Here is a 20,936-nt window from a genome sequence, read left to right as displayed (position 1 = left end):
CTCAGCCACAGTCAGCAGATTAGCTGATGCAACTGGGATACTCTCATATAGGGCATGCTATTTTCAGCTGTTTTAGTCTGCCTATGGTTAGAAAACACTGCAAGCCACTTTGCAACAAACCTCCACCTTTTACACATCTTTTGTCACTAATGCCCGCTCTCTTCCATCATTCCAGCTTTGCAAGTATGCACATGGAGGGGAGGTTCCATAACAGTTGTCTGTGTGGAAAACTGGACTTGTAGGGCGAATGAGGAAGACTGCAACAATTTGTTTTCTTCTCATTAGGGTCATTTTTGAGTGTTTTGAGAACCAGCAGTTTCCAGGATTTAGAATGGTACAATTATATAGGTATTGCTGTGAAACTGAATCTACAGGGTGTGAGTAAAAAGTGTTTGCATCTCACGCGAACTTTCTAAATGATACATTCAAAAGCTGTTTTTGTCTTTGACCTTAATTGGTGTCACAAGCCCAGTTTTTGTCACATTTTAATGCACTTAATCTTCGCTTTGTGTCAGCCCCGCTCCTGAGGCCCATGCACATCAACCTAATTGTGCTTTATGAATCACTGGAAACAACAGTGTCTCTGTAAAAAAAGACCCAAGGCTCTTTGAGGGTTGCACAGTACAGTAGAGCCACCCTGGTCCTGGGTGAAATAGCCCCATAGATCTTCATAAAGACACCACAGCTTCCTCCATCGCAGCAGCTGAGATCCATCTGAGTCACGCAGGTTCGCTGCAGTGTGTGTGTGTGTGTGTGTGTGTGTGTGTGTGTGTGTGTGTGTGTGTGTGTGTGTGTGTGTGTGTGTGTGTGTTTAAAAAAAACATAGCAGAAACAAAGAGGCTGGTGAGATTGTGACATGCCCAGCAGCAATCAGCGTTTGATGTGGGAGTCTACTGTATTCATCACACTCACCTCAGCGTGGAGAAGAGATGGAAGACGCTGTGTAAGGAAGACAGAGGGGAGGGAAAAGGTCACATACAGCATCAGACGAGGATAAGAAGAGTCCTCCGGAGAAGGAGAATTTCAATCTTACTGTCTAAATCAGCACAAACAACTTATAATGGTACTAATACAACAATATAATGCCAGGATTTTTTTTTTCACATGTCTTACGCTGCAGTGGAAATGGAATTTAGAGCTATGATGAACCATCAGGCTTGTCCAGTAATAAAGTCAACACCGGGATCACCCAGTCCCCCACCAGCACAAGTCCTACATGTGTGGCAGTCTGTGGTTACTGTGTGGGCTTCTCTTATGGAAGGTCTAAGTACCCTTAAACCAGAGATTTTTGAATGAATCTGAATGATCTATTGGAAATTTATTTTCCCAACTCTTTGAAATCAAACACTTTCTAACTGAAAGAAGACTGTTATTAGGGACACTTCTCATAGACCTCACAGTAACCCTGTGAGGTCTATGAGAAGTGTCCCTGAGCCACGGGGCGACCGTGGCTCAGGGGATTGGGAAGCGTATCTGTAACCGGAAGGTTGCCGGTTCGATCCCCGGGCTCTCTGTCCTGGTCGTTGTGTCCTTGGGTAGGACACTTTACCCTACTTGCCTACTGGTGTTGGCCAGAGGGGCCGATGGCGCGATATGGCAGCCTCGCTTCTATCAGTCTGCCCCAGGGCAGCTGTGGTTACAACTGTAGCTTGCCTCCACCAGTGTGTGAATGTGAGAGTGAATGAATAGTGGCATTGTAAAGCGCTTTGGGTGCCTTGAAAAGCGCTATATAACTCCAATCCATTATTATTATTATTATCATGTGGAAAGGTAATTACATCTCATTCTTTTCTTCTTTTTTTATGCTATTTTTAGACCAGTAAAGATCTTCTCCTTACTGATTACATCACTACAAAGCCATAAGGAAAACTAGCTTTTTCAGTCATTTATTAACAAAAAAAGGAGACACACACTAAGAGCAAGCAGAAAAAGTAAGCTTGGCATCAGGGTGTAGTTAATGGAAGCAAAACATTGGCTTGAATGGTGGAGGGGTTTTCTTGCATGTAATTCACTTTTAATACTGTGTCCCTTAAAGCTGTCTTTGGTGTGCACCAAGCATGTTTACCATGACTCTGTCATTGTCTTTCCATTCAATGGCAAACCGAAGCTTTGCTCTAATGTTGTGTTTGGACAGCAAAGGTTTTGTACCTGGTGCTGCTCTCATGTAGGTCAAATGCTTTCTGATTGTGAATGCATGCAGTTTCTGTGTCTGTGGAGAGGTCATCACAAGAGTTAGCTAGTAAATTAGACTTTATCAAGTAACTGAAGTGAAATTCAAAGTACCAAGTATCTGTACTCTCTATCAAAAAAGAAGTGGGTACTGATACTTGTGTGGTTGTTCCCTGGGAGAACACCCTGGACAGGTCACCAATCTATCACACAGAGACAGACAGCCATTCATGTTCAAATTCAAACCAATTTAAGCATGAATTTTCAAATCAGTGTGAAGGCAATTCATCACCATTTAACCTGACCCCATGCTTGTCTTTGAGAGAGATCCTGGAGGAACCCATGAAGAATCCACACAGAAAAGACCAGACTGGACTCGAACCCAGGACCTTCTTGCTGCGACGGGACTGTGCTAACCACTGCTTCACAAAAACAAAACAATTAAATAATAACATTTAAAAAAATATTATTGGATAGATCAATAGACGGATAATGATGATTTTAAAATATAAAAAATATATAGATGTATGCTAAAGTGTAAGCACAACAGCTATAGAAAGCACATATATTATTGGGGGGTTTTTTGTATTTTTCAATGGGAATCGATGTAAATACAGCCATGCAATTTCGACCATTTAGAATCAACAGCAGCTGTTTACTTCTGATAGAGAAGCAAACAGCTTCCATACGATAGCCCTAGCCCATCTCTGAAAACCCACTGCAACAGAAATATGTTGCACTTCCTTTGCAACAGCTCAGTAGGTGCATAACTAAGAAAGACATACTAAGAGGTTACCATATGATTTTATTTATTTTTTATTCAGAAGGTGCTGTGAAGTTCACTGGGCTAAGTGGAGCATGGGTTAAGAAGAGCATTATTTTGAGGCTGAGTATTGGGGGTTATTAGAACTCATTGCCTTGAGGCCAAGATAGAGACACTGAGAACCAGTTTAGAGTCCATCCTATTCTTAAGCTCCATGGCCTAAAGAAAATCTGGTTTATTAGACTGTGAGTTAATACCTAGAAACAAAACCAAATTTTCCTGTTGTCGAGCAAATCCACTTCTCTCAGACGGATGGACGTCACTGTCACATCCGTTAGGTTAGCCCTAATGACAGAAATGCATATAAGAACATGTTATATATATTATAATAAATGACTAGAATGGAGGGAGGGGTGCTATTTGTGTTTAACAATACCAAAATAAGGAGTTTGGCTTTTTCAGAAATGATTCTGAAGGCTGATGGCTCCCTCTGCTGTTGATATATAATATCCAGGCACTCTCCATGCTGCACACACTCTTTCAGCAGTTTGGACACTTCAACAAGATGCAGCCATTTTAATGTTATCATAACACCTCTGTTCTTCCTGATATGAGAAAATAAACTCTTTGTAGTTTTTGCTTAGATGTGGTGTACGTGAAGGCCAGCATAATGGCAAAACTGTCCTGAATTCAGAGCTGTGGTGGTGTTTTGTCTGCCGGTTAAATATTTTAGAAATGTACACAAACAGATCACAAATTCACGGAACCATTTACTGACACAAAAATAATTTAATATACAGTTTTTATAATAATATATATGATGAAATATTCATAAAGACAACAGGTACTGAAACTGACATTATCATTAGTTAATACAGTTAATACAGGTAATGATAATTGCAATCCTTAAAACAGGAGCAAAAAGTTGCAAAATACATGTGTGTGTGTGTGTGTGTGTGTGTGTGTGTGTGTGTGTGTGTGTGTGTGTGTGTGTGTGTGTGTGTGTGTGTGTGTGTGTGTGTGTAATATAAATATATGTATGACACTACAAATATGTGATATGATGATAGATTTGCCTGGGATTTATATCTTGCTAAAGCTAGTCCCTCTATCAGGCACCTTTGGGAGCCACTAGTTGTTCAAAGTGCCACTGTTGTCTGGGGTGGTGGGTGCACTGGCGCAGGAAAAGACCTCCTGTGCTGCGCTTGTTGTCGCCTTCCTCTTTTACAGCCTCCAGACATAACTGAGACAGTTGGTGAACGAGCTGGCCGCTCAGCTGTGGAAAAGTGGAAAACATATGCAGAGAGTCAGCTAAATGCCCCGGGTAGTCATAAAAACTGCCTGTCGCTCAATTCTTCGTCTTGCCTTTATGAACTTCCACTGGAGTCTGCCGGGGGTCAATCGGTGGCTGGCGCAAGGAGAGAGGACCGCCCTCTCTCCCTCAGTATCCAAGCACAAAGTTCCCGTGGGACCCCATCGCACTTCACCCTCAGAGTTTAGATCACAGTGCTACAACAGCAAGAGATCAGCTTCACTGATGTCTCACTTATCTGTTGTTATCATCAAGTAATCTGTAATCATGGTTACCTGGCTACCTGTCCCAGTGCACGGTGCCACATCCATGGCCCCACCCTGCAGTCCCCGACCTTGGGGATAGTCTACACATCTGCCAGTACCAACACTGTACAGCTGCAAGCAGATACAGACATGATGCCTCACAGTCCATCCATACACAACTTGTTCATATATTCGTGTGCATGTATGAGCATGTGAGAGCTTGTGATACCTCTCCTGACAGTGCAGTTCTGTCCTGGGGGATATAAAGCTGTGGGTAGACTGTAGTTAGGAACCAGTGAAAGTTCCTACAGCCCAGACTCCTCTTCAGCCGCAGACGCTCCGTGATGTTCGGGTTTTCAGACTGGACAAAGAAAGAAAGTTTCATTTTTTTGTATGTGGTGCACACTCACCAGACAATCTCTTGACCAGATGTGTTGACTCACACACGCACACACACATACACACAAACACCTGTCTGATGAAATGAGCAAGCGTGTCCCTTCTGTAGTAGATTTTCTTGTACGTGTCCATCCAGGTTTCAGCAATCCGGATCTTGTTCCTCTGAAGCAAGTCCTGATCTGGGAAGCGATACGGCAGGTGGCGGCGAGTGAGGTGGCCCACGCGGGAGCAAGGTACCACCTCCATGGAGCCGCCGCATGACCACACCTATAAGAATGTAGTTGTATTTCAGTAATAAAGAATATAATTGTTTTCTGTGTTTCTTTTTTTTTTAATTCCCCGTTTGTTAGTCATATTGTTTCATATTTTAATGGTCATCCCAGGCAGACAAGTTGATTTATAACATTTTTGCTCTCACACTGGTACATTCATCAGTGGGCCAGGACATTCCCAGACCACTATCCAAGCTGAAATTTCCATTTGCAAAAGGCATCATCTCATAGCACAGCAATCCTAAAGCACTAACAGAAGGCAACCGAATCACTCAGGCAAAGTATTGCTAAAATACCTTACATGGCTTAAAATAAAAAGCAAATGCAGTCTGTCATCTCTCTGTCTGGTGTGTGTGCACTGGAGGATTTAGCAGGAAAGTTGACATCAAATGAGCTTTCCTTTACCCGGATTGACAGCTCAATTTGCTCTGCACCCCATAGCACCATCCCAGGGTCATAGGCTCCCACGCTCTGGAAGAAATGTCGGTCGATAGCCACAACTCCACCTCCTAACGCTGGGCTCCTGTCACAATCAGAACCAGCATCATTTTTTTTTAAAAAGAACTGCATGGATGTGTTGGTATCTCTGGAGTAGAGTGACATAATGAACTTCAGGATGTTAAAGTCTGGGTTTGGAACACAAGGACAAACAGCTCCACATGTATGGTCCTTAGTTTTTATACTTCTGTATTCTAATTGGTCATATTTTCGAGACTTTTCAAAGGCAAAGGTCAGTTATGCACTTACACATACCGTGTAAAATTACATCTGATCCGTCTTTCTTAATATGGTTCATTTAGCATTGTTATCATGCAAATAAGAACTCATTAAATCTAACTTGCACCCCTTAACAGCTGCACACTTACTGCAGAGGTTGGACAGCCATCTCTGGGTCTTTATCTTGCAACTCTGGATTTGATTCCCAAAAGAAGTCAAGTCTCCAGTCGAACACCCCCCTAATTGGCCACTGGGTGGCATTGTACCGAAAGGACTGCCAGTCTATCACATCCATGATGGGGGACACCACTCTGGTCCTAAGAAGACACCACATTCTGGATCTCAGCAGCTCTTTTTATTTGCATTTATTAAGTGTGGTGAATTAGACTACTTTGGATGTAAAGCATGCCACTACTAGTCAAGTTATAGCTAATAACTCCTTGACTACGTTTACATTTACTAATCTGTGCACAACTAGGTAAAATAGACACTGCGTTTTCATTTCTGTATGCATGTGTTTGTAATTGCAAACGCCGGCTGTGTCACAGGAAGTTCAGAAACATGTACTGTCCTTTGTCGAGGAATGTTTTGGCTCCCCATGTGTGCTGTTTGAAATATCCATGCCAAATGATCATGTGTGGCGTGATGCTTTAAGGAAATGAAAAGATCAAAAAGGGAATTGAGAAAAAATGGGAGAGGGGTCAAACATGTGGCCGAGAGAGCCGAATGGTTGCAGATTCCAAGCCCGAGCTCTCAGCTTAATTACCTAGTCTAATTAGAGCCACGCTGCAGGCAGCCTGAGACATAAGACGAGAGCCAAATCATGGGAGCTCAGTGCTCGATACACACACATACACCTCATGCATCGCCCTGCTTTGCTAATGAGTAAGGGCGAATGATAAGTCTGAACCCTTCATCTCCTCACAAGTGTTTCTGTCCAAAGGCTGAACTCATTAGAGAAAGTTAAAAAAAAATCTGGCACAGTAACTGTTTATATTTTGACATGTCACCCATTTAAGAACTTGCATTTGGAATCCTGTTAGTATGCAGCATACTAACAGGAGCTTTCTCGCCGTAAAATATGAAAATAGATTTTTAATTGGAATAATTTTAAAAAAGTACCTGTCCTGGGCAATTCTCTCCAACAGCGGTTCCAGCCAGCCCTTTTGGCATTCACAGTGGGAGTCCATGAACACCAGCACCTCCCCAACAGCCCTGGTAGCACCTAATGTCCGGCAACCTCCAACCCCGAGGCGTTTGGTGCTGCGAATCAAACGCACTCCATCCAGATGAGACACGTACTCACTCAGCCCAGTCTTCAGGTGACCTAGGAGGAGCATAGAGAAAAGGCGGAACAAGCTGTCAGCACACTGAATTAATGGATGGATGGATGGATGGATGGATGGATGGATGGATGGATGGATGGATGGATGGATGGATGGATAATTTCACCCTGTTGACTTAGGTCGTCCACCAGCAGGACCTCCTGCAGATACTGTTTAGGTGCAGTGTCGAGGACACTGTGTACTGTGCGTAGGAGAGTGGACCAAGCCTCGTCATTAAAACAGATAACAACACTGGCCGATGGCAGAGACTCGATGTGTTGCTCCCCCAAACACCTGTTGATGGGAGGGGGACAAATTGTGAAAGCAGTAACAACTACACTAACTTTTAGCACTTGTTGAACTCCAGTATGGGGTAACTTTTGGTTTATATTTTCAATCGTGCGCTTTGTTCACTCACTCTGGATGGCGCGCCTCTGGCAGCCTGCGATGCAGAGAAATCCTTTCGCTCACTACCTCATTGAAACCGTACTGCTGCAAAGCCCTGAGCTCCATATCCCTCTCCAAACCCTCCAGATGAAGGCGCACTGCTTTCCCCATTTCACCGTGCGTAGGTGGCCCGCGTACGGTGGTATCTTTACTTGCTCCGGGAAGGAGCATCTTGTAACTCCGCTTTTTCTGTGGCGAGCTCTTGGTGCCATGTATGGATGGGACGAATAACAGCTGGTCTTCTTGCAGAGATTTCAGAGGAGTCAAATCGGCGCCTAGCTCCAAAGCAGGGTCATGGGAGTCCACGATGACCTCTAGATCCGGAGGACTGGCGATCCGCTGGAGGGGCTGGCGGGGAGGGCCGGGTTTGTGAAGATTGTGGTCGCTGTCCCGATTAAAGAGATCTGAGAGCGCCAGCGCAACCAGAGCGAATCCGATGAGCAGCAGCCAGAGGCAGAGCATCTTCCTCCGGATGGCGCTCCTCCGCCTCATGCTGAGCAACGGCGCAGGAGGCGTGAGACTGTGCTCAGAAGGCGGCCCGGTGCTGTTTTGAATTGCAGATGTGTTTGTTTTGCTTCATCTTGACGAGCACTGCATTTCATCAGCGTGATGCAACTAGAATGATTCAAGAAATAAATAGATCGCACACGAATCCCCTGAAGAAGAGTAGAGGCGCATTCATTGAGTACCAGAGCTGGGACAAGAGTGACATACAGTGCAGGTTTGAGACAAGTTCTCAACTTTGAGATGATGGAGTTTCGCTGACTTTGTCTTTCATCCAGCTCCTCCCGCGGTCCTAGAGCCTGTGCAAAATTTTTTGCGTCATGTAAATCATGTAAAGGTCGTCACTTCCTGTATCCACCTGTTACTCAACCTGCTCAGGTCTTCGTCTCTACTTCATAACAAGAAGGATTAAAAGATAATTTTAGAAAAAATATAATTAAGAAAATTCTCCAGAACGCACAGAGTAGTATACACTTATTGCTTTTCACTTTCCATCGCAATAAAAATACAATGTTTAAAGTTTAGGAAGTCTACTTGGCTCAGACGCCGTATTAGTATTGTCTTCTTGTCATCTTATTATTCCTGAAACGCCTTGTGGGGAATCCTAAAATACTCTAAATTAAGTGGTAAAAGCCATAATTAGCCATTTCAAAACACATTTTTACTAGCTCAGTTATAAATAAGTCCGCACTGCAGTGGAAAGACACAATGTTTTTACATTTCCTCCAGTCTGTGTGTGAGAGTCTGCTTGTAGCAGGCGACTCCCTCCGGGCGTCACACATCAAAGACGCTTCCTCTGGCCAGCTGGCTTCGGGCCTCCGGGTCCCATGACCGTCTGTTGGTGCCGGGAAGCGGGGCGTTCACGGCTTCGATCTCCTTGGTTCTCTGTGGAGATCTTGGCAGCCAGTCTTAAAGAAAGTAAAGACCGAATGACTTGGGTCCGCGTGTTTATTTTACTGTTTTCTTTTTCGACAAGTGGAAATGTGCATGCTTGTGTGTTGTCATAAACTTGTTTTTGGTATTCTATGAATGGAATTTCCCACACCACAAAACTGAACTGCTGACGAAAAAGAAAAGGTTTGAGTGGAAAATTGGCAAAAACTAAAGCCTAATAATTTCCTAATACATTATGATAATGGCATTAGAAGGTCAGACTGTGCACATCACAAACCCTTCTGCGTCTTCTGCGCCATGGCAGCTTCTCTGCTTCTGCTCTGTATTGTGGCTAACATCTGCGAGAAAGACCTCCATACAAGCTGGCAGGAAAGCCTGAGGAGTTTTAAGAGCTTAGGTCGGCTGCACTGAGAGACCAGTTCACTGTCCTGGTGGCAGTGGCTCTCTTAAAGCTCCATTGCAGGCTTAATGAGTGTGTTATAGACCACACAAGGACACTTCAGGTCTCCCGGACAACAGCGTAGAGTGCCTTCTGATAATTATGATTATAGTTTCAAGAACTGGGACAGAGCACCTGGAGAGACAGGCTGACAAGTTGAAAGGCCAAAAGAGAGAGAGAAGGGGTGTGTGTGTGTGTGTGTGGGGGGGGGGGGGGGGGGGGGGGGTTGAAGAGAGAAATCGAAGATGAGAAAGAGGGTGACCGGGTCCTGACTCCAGTGTTCTGGTGGGAATGTGTTTACGCGCCTCGGGGTTGGAAAAGAAAGAATGTCTCTGTGTAGCTCCAGCTCTGCGCAGTGAACAGTCTCATATGTTCCACTGTGCGGCCAAAACACACGCCGAATTAAAGTTTCCACCGCCAGCACGTTTTCAGACAAGCGTGCAAACACCAAAGGATCACACGCACACGCGCGAGCGCGCACACAGACACATTGAAGATCCTGTCCACATTCCCAGGAATGTTTCTGCATTCCTCCATCCAGTCCACTAGCTAGAAGCCAGAGCTGTAAATGAGACGGCACGACAGTGAGAGAGAAAGGGGAAGGGGGGGGGGGGGGGGGGGGGGGGATAAAGGGACTGCTGGCTGCACAGTTGGCTTGTTTTTCAATCATATTTCTGTCTTTTACAACCTGGAGCACTTTTTATTCTCTGGGCTGCATAGAAGACAAGCAGACAGAGACATATTTATGTGCCGGTGTTGTGCCAAAAAGTGATTGTCTGCCAAAAACTGATTTCCAGTGTTTCTGTGTATTTTTTATGTGTAATATCTTTACGTATGTTCGTAAATAGACTTCAGTGAACAGGGGATACAAAGGGGTTACATAAAGAATTAAAAAATTATCTGTTTTTTAAGTATCTTTACAACTTGTACTTACATTATAACCAATCCGGTCCTTTATCCCCACTTAAAATATTTTTACAGAACTATTGTAATATTTGCTGCCGTTTCTGCTGTCCTGTTGGGCAACTTACTCTTACAAAATACATTTTTAATGTTAATGAGATTTTTTTTACTGCATAAATAAAGGTTATATAAAAGTCGCTGCCAAAAACTGATTGCGGCTTGTATCTTGTTACACGAATGTTGTTTGTGGCTCAAGATGACTTTATGTCATCCATAAGGGATGCATTTGACATATGTTTAACATATTATAGCCCAACAAGTTACTTATAGCACTTTAAATATGAGCAATCGCTTTTTGGCAAATACCGGAAATCAGTTTTTGGCAGACAATCACTTTTTGGCACAACACCCGGCTGGACAAATAATACACATTTGGGTTACTTTTAAAAGTTGAACCATCGATAATTAACGTGTTCCAGCTTTACCGTTTTCTGTAAATAAACTGCATTTGTCGGGGGTTTGAACTTGAGGATATAAAAACATTTCAGAATTTCACTAAAATTGATTTTTTTTTTTTATAGCAAAGGACTTGAATGAATGTAGAAACTAATCAGGAGGTTCATTAATAATGAAAACAACATATGCAGAATCAGAATAAACACTTAATTTTTAGTGTTCAGTAACGTTTTACTGAACCCTGGAAATGATCAAGAGTTGATCTGATTCGAGAGGAATGGGGTTTAGTAACAGGCTGCATGAGAAGCTGCGGAGGGGTGCTTCCCTCTACTGGAGAAAGTCGGTATTGCAAGTAATGGATGTTTCCCCTACACTTGGTTGATTAAAAAAAAGAAGAATCTAAGGATCCGCACTGTAGTGTCATTTTAAGAAAAGTCGTGATAAATGAATTTTAACACAACAAGTGTAAAAAAAAAAAGCACAAATTTTAATTTCAGAATTTCAAAACAAAGCATGTTGGATCAAAGAAATATAACATGTTACGTGCCGTTTTTAAACATCTGCTCTAATAATGTTTTCTTCAAGAGCTTCTGTCAGATCCCGTGGTCTTGATCAGTGGCCATCAGTGTTTCGTTTATCAATGCAGCTTTTCCAAGCTGCTGAATGTCTGGTGTCTTTATTCTGACATGTGACAGCAATTAACCGCCACAATGACTTTCTTCCTTTTTTATTTATTCAAATTGTGGTGTCCTCGGACCAATAATGGTCCCTAGGTGAGTGGCAAACAAGCATATGGGAATCCCGAGGACACCACAAAGGTTTTAATGAATTAAAACACAGATTTCACTCGAATGCCAACAGATTCTGAAGCTCGATATCTAAAACATGCAAAGCAGATCTCAGAGCTTTAAAGGAGGTCACTATTGGAGCTCTCCCAACAACTGAACCGATTAAAATTCGCAAAATTGCAGGCGACCACGCCTGTCGGCCGGGGGGATTTGTCACAATCAACACCCCGGATTTTTAGATCTAAGTTTTTTTGTTTCTATTTATTTGTTTATTTCTTGTGTTTTTATTTATTTATTTATTTATTTTAAAAACGTAATTCGTTAGAAACCTTGTCTGCTGACATTGCTTTGCTTTTCTATGCTTGAAATCGCACGACCCAGCAAGGACACACAATTTATTCAAGCTCCTTCTCTTTTGTTTCTGCTTTTATTTATTTAAATAGAGACGAATAGTTGCTTTATTTTCAGTATTTTGTCCATTAATACCATTGCTAGAAATATTCCGCGTGAGCTATTTGTTCGTTCAGACTCCGCTGACTTTTGAACCCAGTTTTAAGAAATCTGTTTGCACGCGAGGATCCCTTTGTAACCCTTTTCCAAACTCTCTTGTGACAGCAGCTGCAGCAGCAGACCTGCCGTCAACAGTGACTTTCATCACATGGTGGATGGTGTCGAAAGCGAACACGACGCAGAAGGAACATTAGGCATCCCTTCTGCTTTTTTAGGATTCATCTGTGGCGCAACCTCCACGCGCGGAGTGAGGTGTCTCAGCATGATTCCGATTCATCGTGTCAAACATTTCAGTCATGTGTGCACAGCTCTGCACGCTTGGACTTTATCTGTTATCGGACTTCCGTGGCAGAACTTAAGGAAAATATAATATTATAAGAAGATATCCAGGCTTCCTAATGTAATTATATAGTTACATGATCCGACTAAATCACACACAAAACCCTCTTTTTATATATTTAAGAAAAACATTGTTTGATCAAAATTTTATTATCTAATAAAGTTAATAAAACTTCTCAAATTTGAGAACAAAGAAGGGACAAAAAAACGATATAATTGAAATATATTTATTGTGGACAATGTGCTGCCGTGTTAATTAACAATTAAAAAATCGACTACATTAAACAATAAAAAACAGAAATGATAAACTGGGGAAAAAATAAAATAAACAGATTAACACGAAAGGGAATAACACTTCTAAAAAACGCAAGAGTATGAAAGATTGAGCAGATTAAAAGTCACTGAACTTTTTGTCAAATGGGAGAGAAAGAAGAGGATGAGCATGCGCACGGTGCAGTCCGCGCGCATCTCGTCTCTCATGAGTTTCCTGAGTTTGGGGGACTAATGAGTGATGAGATGTGTCTCGTTAGGAAACATCACATGTTTGTGCGCTCAGCGGAGCCACTTTAAATTAGTGGACAGCGGGACAAACGGAGGGGTAGTACTGGCAAATCCGGACGAGGAGAAAGAGGGACACGCTGTGTCGGCGCACAGAGACACTATTCGTGGGTACTTAAAGCTGCAGAGACGACTGTTTTTACCCCCCACGGACGAGTGAAAATGAAAGCCTGGCAGTGTGTTTCCCTCCTGGCTTGTGCCTGCTTTCTTTATCAAGCTGATGGACGCAAAAGTAAGTGGCGCTACTTTGGAATAGTTTGAAGTGAAAGAGTTGTGGCTGTGGTTTAAAAATGTTGGTTTATTGATTTCAGATTTTTAATTTAATGTCTTTACGTGAATTGAATAATTTTGGTGTTTGATGTTTATCTCCTAGGGTTGTTTGTTTATTCATTTGTTTATTTAACTCGTCCTGCCATCCGCTCTCTACAGTCAGAGTCCCATGAGACTGATTAAGGCGTGTGCTCCGTTAAGACTGCTACTCACTCCACAAACAGACAATTCTCTACATCCAGAAAAAACGGAGAAATCGTAGCTTTCTCTAATTTGTTATCATAACCAGATGGAATCCCGTAAAAAGTTTTAACAATCTTTTTCCTCCGGTATCATAAAAAAAGCAAATGTGACATTAATTTAATAAATGCAAATTTAAAATCACCTTTCCCCCTCTATTTTCACGCCATGCGCTCTCTTGGCTGAATAAATTTCTGTTTGCGTACAGACGTTCCAGATGTTTGGATCGTTTTTTTTCTTCGCCTTTAACCAGATTACACAGATTGAATTTGTTTTTGCGCTGAAAAATATGTCACTCAGGCTAGATGACGAGAAAGCAGAAAACAAGGGCGTGGAGATCCGAATAAAAAAAATAAATAAGTAAGATTGTGGAGATGAAAGATCAAAAACTAGGTCATCTTACTAAAAATGTATAAATCCAATATCTTTTTTGTATAACAATAAACATTTTATTTATGCCTAACGTTCCAAACGCTTTCCTCCTGTTTTATTGGGCTTAGTTAAATGTAGTCTGTTGTACAGCCCTCAATCATTTCATCGTTTCAGTCATGGGAGCTTTTAGTAAAATATTTTTACTAAAGGTGGAAACCAGGTACTGGAAGCAGATTTTTCCATGTCAGGAAATAAACATGATTTTGGTCATTATGCGGGTATTTTGGGGCTACACTGTTACTTAACATTTAATTACATTTTAAAGGAGCCTAATGAAGGAAAGAAACATTTAACTTCTAAATGGATTCAAGTAAATGACAGAAGCTCTTTAGTGAGGGACTCACATCAAACCAAAATACATTTTAAGGTTCCTTGTCCTTGTCTCTCTGCTTTATCTCTCCCCAGCATACAGGGATGTATTCCCACACAAGCACTCATTATCAGGGAAGTTTCCATTTCCAATCCCACCGATCCCTGGCTGGCTTCCCGACACCAACCCATGGGATGATTACATCTACCCACCACTAAACATAAAGTTAAATGATTTTATGCACCACAGAGGTGGGTAATTTGTTTTCTGGGTGTTTTTTTTTTCACCATTGAAACATTTGCGTAGGTATTTCAGGTCATTCACCTGGAAAGTCCACCTCTCTGCAGGTAAACCCAAAGTCCGTTTGACCAGTGACAGTCCAGCTCTGAATGGCTCTTCCATCACCTTCACTGCAAAGCTGGAGTATCCTCCCTGCCAGAAGGAGGATGCCAATGGGAACCTGATCTGGGATGAGCACTGTGAGGATGGTACGGAGCTGGAGGCGTCAGGTGCTGCCAAGAAAGCCAGGCCGGGCCAGGCCATGAACCTGCACACACATAGCATCACACCACCACAAAGCATCATGGGGCCATATACACTGATCAGCCACAACATTATAACCACTGACAGGTGAAGTGAAAACACTGATCACGAGGAGTCAATCAAATGGCCTGTACTTGATGGGTCAGAGCAGTTTTATCCACATGAGAGACCAGCACAGCTGGCAGGTGGTTTAAATGTTGTGGTTGATTTATGTAAGCCCACCAAAGAGCAAATTAAATTGTACACTGTTGTAAAAAGATGGCCCACTAGGAGTAACCCTTGAGTCTTGAAAAAATCTGGAACATAATCTGATGGTCATCAAACCACATGTTTATTGATACATATTGAGATGTCAAAACATGTTATTAAGGGCACAGGGGGTGTCAAAACACGTCATTATGAGGGAAAGAGTTAAAGTAGGCTCCCCCTTAAGATAAAAACCAGAACAAGCTGCTGATAAACACTAAAATAGACAAATTACGCCTCAATGAACCTGGCTACTCATTGTCTTTAGTTATCATAGTATAGTTATCTTAGCATTTGTAGCTACCAGCCATGTGTAATCGCTGAACAGATTTATCATGCAAAATCAGTTCATTTTTATTTTTTTAAAATTAAAGCTTTTACATCACTTTATTTTCTGTCAAACAGCCAATGGGCAGGTTCGCTCTGGCTACGTGTACAACTGGACTTCCTGGTTGGATGACTATGGCTTTGGAAAATGTATAGACAAGGCAAAATGCAACATGTTCCCAGATGGGAGACCCTTCCCTCAGAGCAATGACTGGAGACGAAAGAGCTACGTCTATGTTTGGCACACAATGGGTGAGATACAAGTTTACAAGTTTGCATGTACACAGGATACGAAAGGAAAAAGAAGAACATCTAAACCAACTCAGTTTGTCTCTTCTTTTTGTCCCAGGCCAGTACTTTGAGACGTGTGACGGCTCTTCCTCCAGTGTGACCATCAATACCACCAACATCCCTCTGGGGGCAGAGGTCATGGAAGTCATGGTCTACAGGAAACGCGAGCGCAGGAAGTACAGCCCCCTCTCTACCGACAACGCCGTCTTCTTTGTCACAGGTGGGAACAACAAATATTCTGCTTATACAGTTTTATCTGCCTACATGTTTCAGCCAAACAGAGATACAAACAGGCAGAAACCTAATACGTCATTTACATTATTCTTACGCACTCCCTTAGATAAAATTCCAGTGGCGGTCGACATCTCTCAGAAGTGTGCAGTCAACCAATCTGAGAATATCTTCATCCGTGGTGAGGATGTGGTTTTCAAAGTCCACCTCCATGACCCCAGCGGCTACCTGAAAACTGCTGCCTCCATTGACTACATCTGGGATTTTCGAGACGGCAATCAGCTGGTAACGCATCGCAACGTAACCACGCACGCCTACAGTAAGCTGGGGACCATGACTGTGAAGCTGGTGGTCGAGGCAGCGTTTCCAGTTGAATGTCCACCTTCTGCCAACACCCCGACCTCGACCATGTCCACAGGTTCTGTCACAAGTAGTCACAAAGATATAGACATGACAAAACAAGCAAAGTATTATCTGAAGACTTGTTAACTTTTTATACAAACCTTAAAACCAGATGGAGATGGCCAGCACACTGTCATGTGTCACCATCTTGGTGTTATGAAACCAGAGGGGTAGCTCTGACTGAGAACCCAAGGATACTGCACACTTACATAACAGACAAGTCTTTGCCATCAATTTCTCTGCAATTGGGAAAAAAAAGAGGAGAAAATGTATAATATTGATTAAGATGTTAAACAAGCAATTGAGACCATAAACTAATGAGGAATGTTTTCACTGAAGTCATCAATAAAATGAAAATTGGGTCATTTTCTCAAATGTGTCTATACAATTAGATATCTCCTTGCAACCAAGAGGAGCTGCCCCCTGCTGGCCATTAGAAAAACTGCATCTCTGCTTTCGATTGACTTTTTCGACCTTGAGACTATGGCTTATTTTATATACAGTCTTTCAGTCTTTTTTAATTAATATAATTGGAATGCCAAAATATAAACTTTAAAAAGGGAAATGTGAGCCACACAAAGTAAGTTATCTCTCTTCACTTTGGGGATATGAAGCAACTGCTACTTAAACAGTTATGTTATGAAGAATGTAAAAACAAAAAATACATGTAAAACTTTAAAAGACAGAATCATTATCTGCAAGTGCCTACAGTTTCTTAGGAGCTTTAAAAAGAAGGTGACTGCACTTCTTTAAGTTTCTTGAAGAAGTTTCACCTCTCATCCAAGAGGTGAGAGGTGATCTAAAACCAAAGAGGGAGAGTCTCGGGTATTTATACATCTTCAATTAACTTTAAAAAAGTTTTTTAAAGCTCGCAGGACTACCGTGACGTCACTGAGAACCTACACAGACAAGTATCTGTTTAAAAACAACAACAACAACAACAAAAAGACGGGGAATCAGTGCTAATGGAAAAACATGTTTCTCCCGTGTCTTTTCCTCAGAGGCTCCTACAACTCCACTTGCTACTCATGCGATTACAGCCAAGATGGAGACAACACAGGGTGAGGCTTTTACAGCTAAATGTGTATTATGATTGTGATTATGTAGGAATATCGAATGCAGAGGGTGAATCATATCATGTGAGGAAGTTAAAATACCAGCGTGCATCACTATGCAGAGCCCATTTGCTTCATATTACAGTGCCGCCCAGCACCAGCCTGCCCTCGACCACCTCCTCTTTTGCTTCCACGGGTCTCCCCACCACAGAGCCCCTCCCTTCCACTGTTGCCCCAGAATCCAACCCCACCACCCCGCTGTGGCTCCGCACCAGGCGTCGCAACAGCAACCAGTGTTTCCGCTACGCCTACGGGACCTTCACAGGCAATATCACTGTCGTTGGTAGGTGGGAGTGTGCGGGATCCTTCAAGTTATGTTGTATACCACTGAGTCTTTTTCATGAACCATTGTACAGAAGCCATGGTGTAGCAGTTTAAAAAACTAAACGCGAGGGCACATTTTCCAATATACTTTAATGGCTTTAATGCTAATGAAAGTGGGTATGATTTTAAAAGCTTTCCAACAAAAACCATTTTGTCACATTTATCATAATAACATACAAGAAACCAGCCCACATTTCATCCCAGAATTGCTTCACTTTCATCACGAACTATGGACTTAGGGACGGGACTCGTACTTGTGTGGCGTAACCACCCCTGATAATGAAAAGGAAACACTCTTCCATTTAAACTGCATTAAATCCTGATTGTTGCGATCCAGTTTCTCTCTACAAACTTGTATTCAAGCAACCTCATGCTATGATTCTTTGACTGGTTCCTTCATCATATTATTATTTAGGGGGAAGAGGATTACACATCCAAAACCCACAAAATAATTAATCTGTTCCCCACAGAGCCCAAGCACCCACTGAACACCCTGCCAAGCAGTCGGATTTTGGAAGTGTCAGCCCACAGAGTCACCAACACTGACATCAACTTCCTGGTGAAATGTCTGGGCAGGTATGCATTTATTATATACTTTGTTTAAATTTATGTTTAAAAAATAATAATACTGTAGATATTTTTTTAAACATTCAAAGAGGAAATCACAGTAACCTTTGGAGTTTATCAACTTTATTTTTGATGATCTTCTCCCTGCACATCCAATTTAGTCACTTAGGTGCAATGGCACCCCCCCCACAAACCTATACATTTTAGATAAAGAAACAGGTTTATTTGATTTATCCTTCATCCCTTATCCGCAGCATCCCCACTTCAGCCTGTACCATCGTGTCAGACCCCAGCTGCACTCAGGTACGCAACATCATGTGCAACGATGTGCCGCCTCTCTCGGAGTGCAAAGTGCATCTGACGCGAAGATTTCTGGAACCGGGCACCTACTGTGTGAACATCACTTTGGAGAACTCCAGCAGCTTGACCCTCACCAGCACCACCATCACCATCAACAAGTCCCAGGACACACCTGGTTAGCTACACAAACACATACAACAGGATATTTCTTGAAATCAGCTTTGTAGAAACTGTTGCCTGGTGTGTTGTAGTTTCCGGTCTGTTTTACACTCTCTTCACTGCCCTTTGTACCCATTAGTGTCCACAACCTCTCACACTGCCCAAGTCGTTCTCTCCTCGAGCGCTGTTCTGGGGGCCATTTTTGCATTCATTGCCTATGTGGTCTACAAGTGAGTAGTCTTCAGATGCAGCAGCATTCCTTCAGTAAATGTGTGAAGACCCGAATATATGATGCAGAAAGATTTTAATGCACAACTTTGCCTTTTACTGCCACATTAAAAAGCATTTACACATGCACACAAAGCCACTTTGATTCTCACAGAATTTCCAGTTGATTACTACCCTGCTCGTAAAACACCTCGTATTCTTTTTCCAACTCTTGCCGCTCACATCCAGTTAGAGTGTCATTACCCTCCCATCATATTTTTGTGTCCTGCATCTTTCTTCCAGGCGTTACAAGGTGTACCGGCCCATTCGCAGGTCACTGGTGGAGGATCCCCATGCTGGGGTTGGAGGTCACATGATTCGCCTGAAGGAGGCACTCTTCCCCTCCAGTGAGGAGAACCGTCACCTGCTGACTGAGAGAAACCCCCTGTAGGCTTTGTTGAGCTGCATCATCACTTAAAATAAAAAACACCTAAAGCATGTGATTGTCAGATATGAATCTAATCAAAAGTTTAAGCATTAAAGTGCAAAAATAGCAGGAATACCATATTTGTAAAAGAAACTAATATTTTGCTTGTTTTAATTGTTTGATTGTGCTCCAGAAAACTGCTACTGCTACAGCAGCTGCTGATTGGTGTGATGATTTTCTACTGAAGAGGCTGTCGAATATGTGATTGAGGCACTCATTTTGATTGCAACATAGGGTGTAGTAGCTGCTATAAAATGAATTAGGCTCAAGCAATGGCTGTTTTTGATGAAAAGTGCTTTTGTACCGTTTGTCATGGATTGCTTTAGAATACTGTATATTAATGTACGGGTAAAAATCCTACTAGTAGTGATACATGCATGGTTTTCCTCAAATGAGTTATAATTTAATTTCTTTAACTCCAAGATTTAAACAGCCATAATCAAGGAGGATGAAAGGCTGATAAATAAGTCTGTCACTAAATAAAGGCTGTGAACTAACCACTTATGTTTTGAAGACACTGGAATCTGTCTTTGTATGGAGCTGGAAAAAAATGTATTTAACGTTAGATGAACTGATTTTTAGTGTTCTATTAATTTATTTGTTCGTGTGTGGTGTTAAATCTGTTTTAAAACTGTTTCACACAATCACATTAACTGCAGAAAATTCATGGTTTAGTGAAAAACTGGATTTTAACCATTAGCACTATCGTTTGGGGCTTTTAAAACAAGCAAGGAAGTCACCACTTTCCTGTAACCCAACACAATCCTGTATATTATTGTGATCAAAACAAACACTGCAAATCAAATGCAATCAAATCACACGTCACCGATTTTAAAGCAGGTAGTTCACACAACATACTTAATGCTTTTACTGTACAGTACACTAAACTGCACAGAGGCAAATTGTTAAACTTAAAGTTTTTAATACCGTACTATTACACATTTTTCACTCCTTTAGCAAAGTTTACCAAGTGACTTTAAATATTTCTCTAATGCAGCACTACCTAACGTATGTTGCTTTGGAATTTGGGGCATTGTCAACTCATTACATGTGGAACTCGTATCGACTTCATACACGACTTCAATCATGTGGAAAATGTTTTCACAGGACTCTCTGCATCCCTGTGTAAAGTACACCCTGTGATTCAGGTGCCGACTGGGCCATTGCAACATGTTCTCTTTAACCAGTCAGTTCTAGATTTTGTGCCATCCATGGCATCATTGTCCTGTTGCATGACTTGACTCACATTTCACTTTGGGATACTTTGGTATACAGAGAAATTCATGGTCAATACTTCACTGCAAAGTGCCCAGGTCCTGTGGCTGCACAATTAGCCCAAATTGTTACCCCTACGCCACAGACCTAGACAGTTGGGCTGAGCCTGTGTGGATACACCGTTTGGTTTCTGCTAAATGTAGCACTGCGTATTATGTGTAAACATTGTT

General features: G+C 42.2%; 2 protein-coding genes across 3 annotated transcripts; one reads left to right on the top strand and one right to left on the bottom strand.

Moving 5' to 3' along the window:
- Positions 1-3,760: 3,760 nt before the first annotated feature.
- Positions 3,761-8,349, bottom strand: LOC147304207 (polypeptide N-acetylgalactosaminyltransferase 15-like). The gene is made up of 10 exons (XM_086280241.1): positions 7,621-8,349; positions 7,330-7,496; positions 7,000-7,204; positions 6,027-6,194; positions 5,566-5,683; positions 4,961-5,155; positions 4,719-4,850; positions 4,520-4,621; positions 4,298-4,441; positions 3,761-4,208 (listed from the first exon to the last, which is right to left on the bottom strand). Exons 1-10 carry the CDS (start codon positions 8,139-8,141, stop codon positions 4,044-4,046), a joined length of 1,917 nt encoding a protein of 638 aa, XP_086136367.1. The 5' UTR covers positions 8,142-8,349; the 3' UTR covers positions 3,761-4,043.
- A 4,628-nt stretch (positions 8,350-12,977) lies between these two features.
- Positions 12,978-20,041, top strand: gpnmb (glycoprotein (transmembrane) nmb). Of its 2 annotated transcripts, none has more exons than XM_086281048.1 (12): positions 12,978-13,272; positions 14,388-14,543; positions 14,640-14,780; positions 15,487-15,660; positions 15,758-15,919; positions 16,040-16,348; positions 17,334-17,393; positions 17,533-17,730; positions 18,242-18,347; positions 18,593-18,813; positions 18,937-19,027; positions 19,308-20,041. In XM_086281048.1, exons 1-12 carry the CDS (start codon positions 13,203-13,205, stop codon positions 19,453-19,455), a joined length of 1,836 nt encoding a protein of 611 aa, XP_086137174.1. In that variant the 5' UTR covers positions 12,978-13,202; the 3' UTR covers positions 19,456-20,041. The 2 variants fall into 2 exon arrangements, with proteins under 2 accessions (XP_086137174.1, XP_086137173.1); XM_086281047.1 differs by having other exon boundaries at positions 14,640-14,801.
- The last annotated feature ends 895 nt before the right edge of the window (positions 20,042-20,936 follow it).

This window comes from Aulonocara sp. 'chitande type north' Nkhata Bay, linkage group LG22 (genome assembly GCF_057382095.1).
Source record: "Aulonocara sp. 'chitande type north' Nkhata Bay isolate Kocher_YH1m ecotype deep benthic linkage group LG22, A_spYH_male_GT1.1, whole genome shotgun sequence".
Taxonomy (NCBI): Eukaryota; Metazoa; Chordata; class Actinopteri; order Cichliformes; family Cichlidae; genus Aulonocara; species Aulonocara sp. 'chitande type north' Nkhata Bay.
Note: the sequence above shows the minus strand (reverse complement) of the source record. Positions and strands in the feature narration are given on the sequence as shown.

What these genes read in the sequence shown, in the direction of transcription:
- gpnmb (XM_086281047.1), top strand. Translation starts at nt 13,203, where the DNA reads ATGAAAGCCTGGCAGTGTGTTTCCCTCCTGGCTTGTGCCTGCTTTCTT. An exon ending in TACGGAGCTGGAGGCGTCAG is followed by an intron (nt 14,802 to 15,486) that starts GTGCTGCCAAGA and finishes TCTGTCAAACAG; the next exon opens with CCAATGGGCAGGTTCGCTCT. An exon ending in GACCTCGACCATGTCCACAG is followed by an intron (nt 16,349 to 17,333) that starts GTTCTGTCACAA and finishes TCTTTTCCTCAG; the next exon opens with AGGCTCCTACAACTCCACTT.
- LOC147304207 (XM_086280241.1), bottom strand. Translation starts at nt 8,141, where the DNA reads ATGAGGCGGAGGAGCGCCATCCGGAGGAAGATGCTCTGCCTCTGGCTG. An exon ending in GAGAGAATTGCCCAGGACAG is followed by an intron (nt 6,195 to 6,999) that starts GTACTTTTTTAA and finishes GTGTCTTCTTAG; the next exon opens with GACCAGAGTGGTGTCCCCCA. An exon ending in TCCAGTGGAAGTTCATAAAG is followed by an intron (nt 4,209 to 4,297) that starts GCAAGACGAAGA and finishes ACTTTTCCACAG; the next exon opens with CTGAGCGGCCAGCTCGTTCA.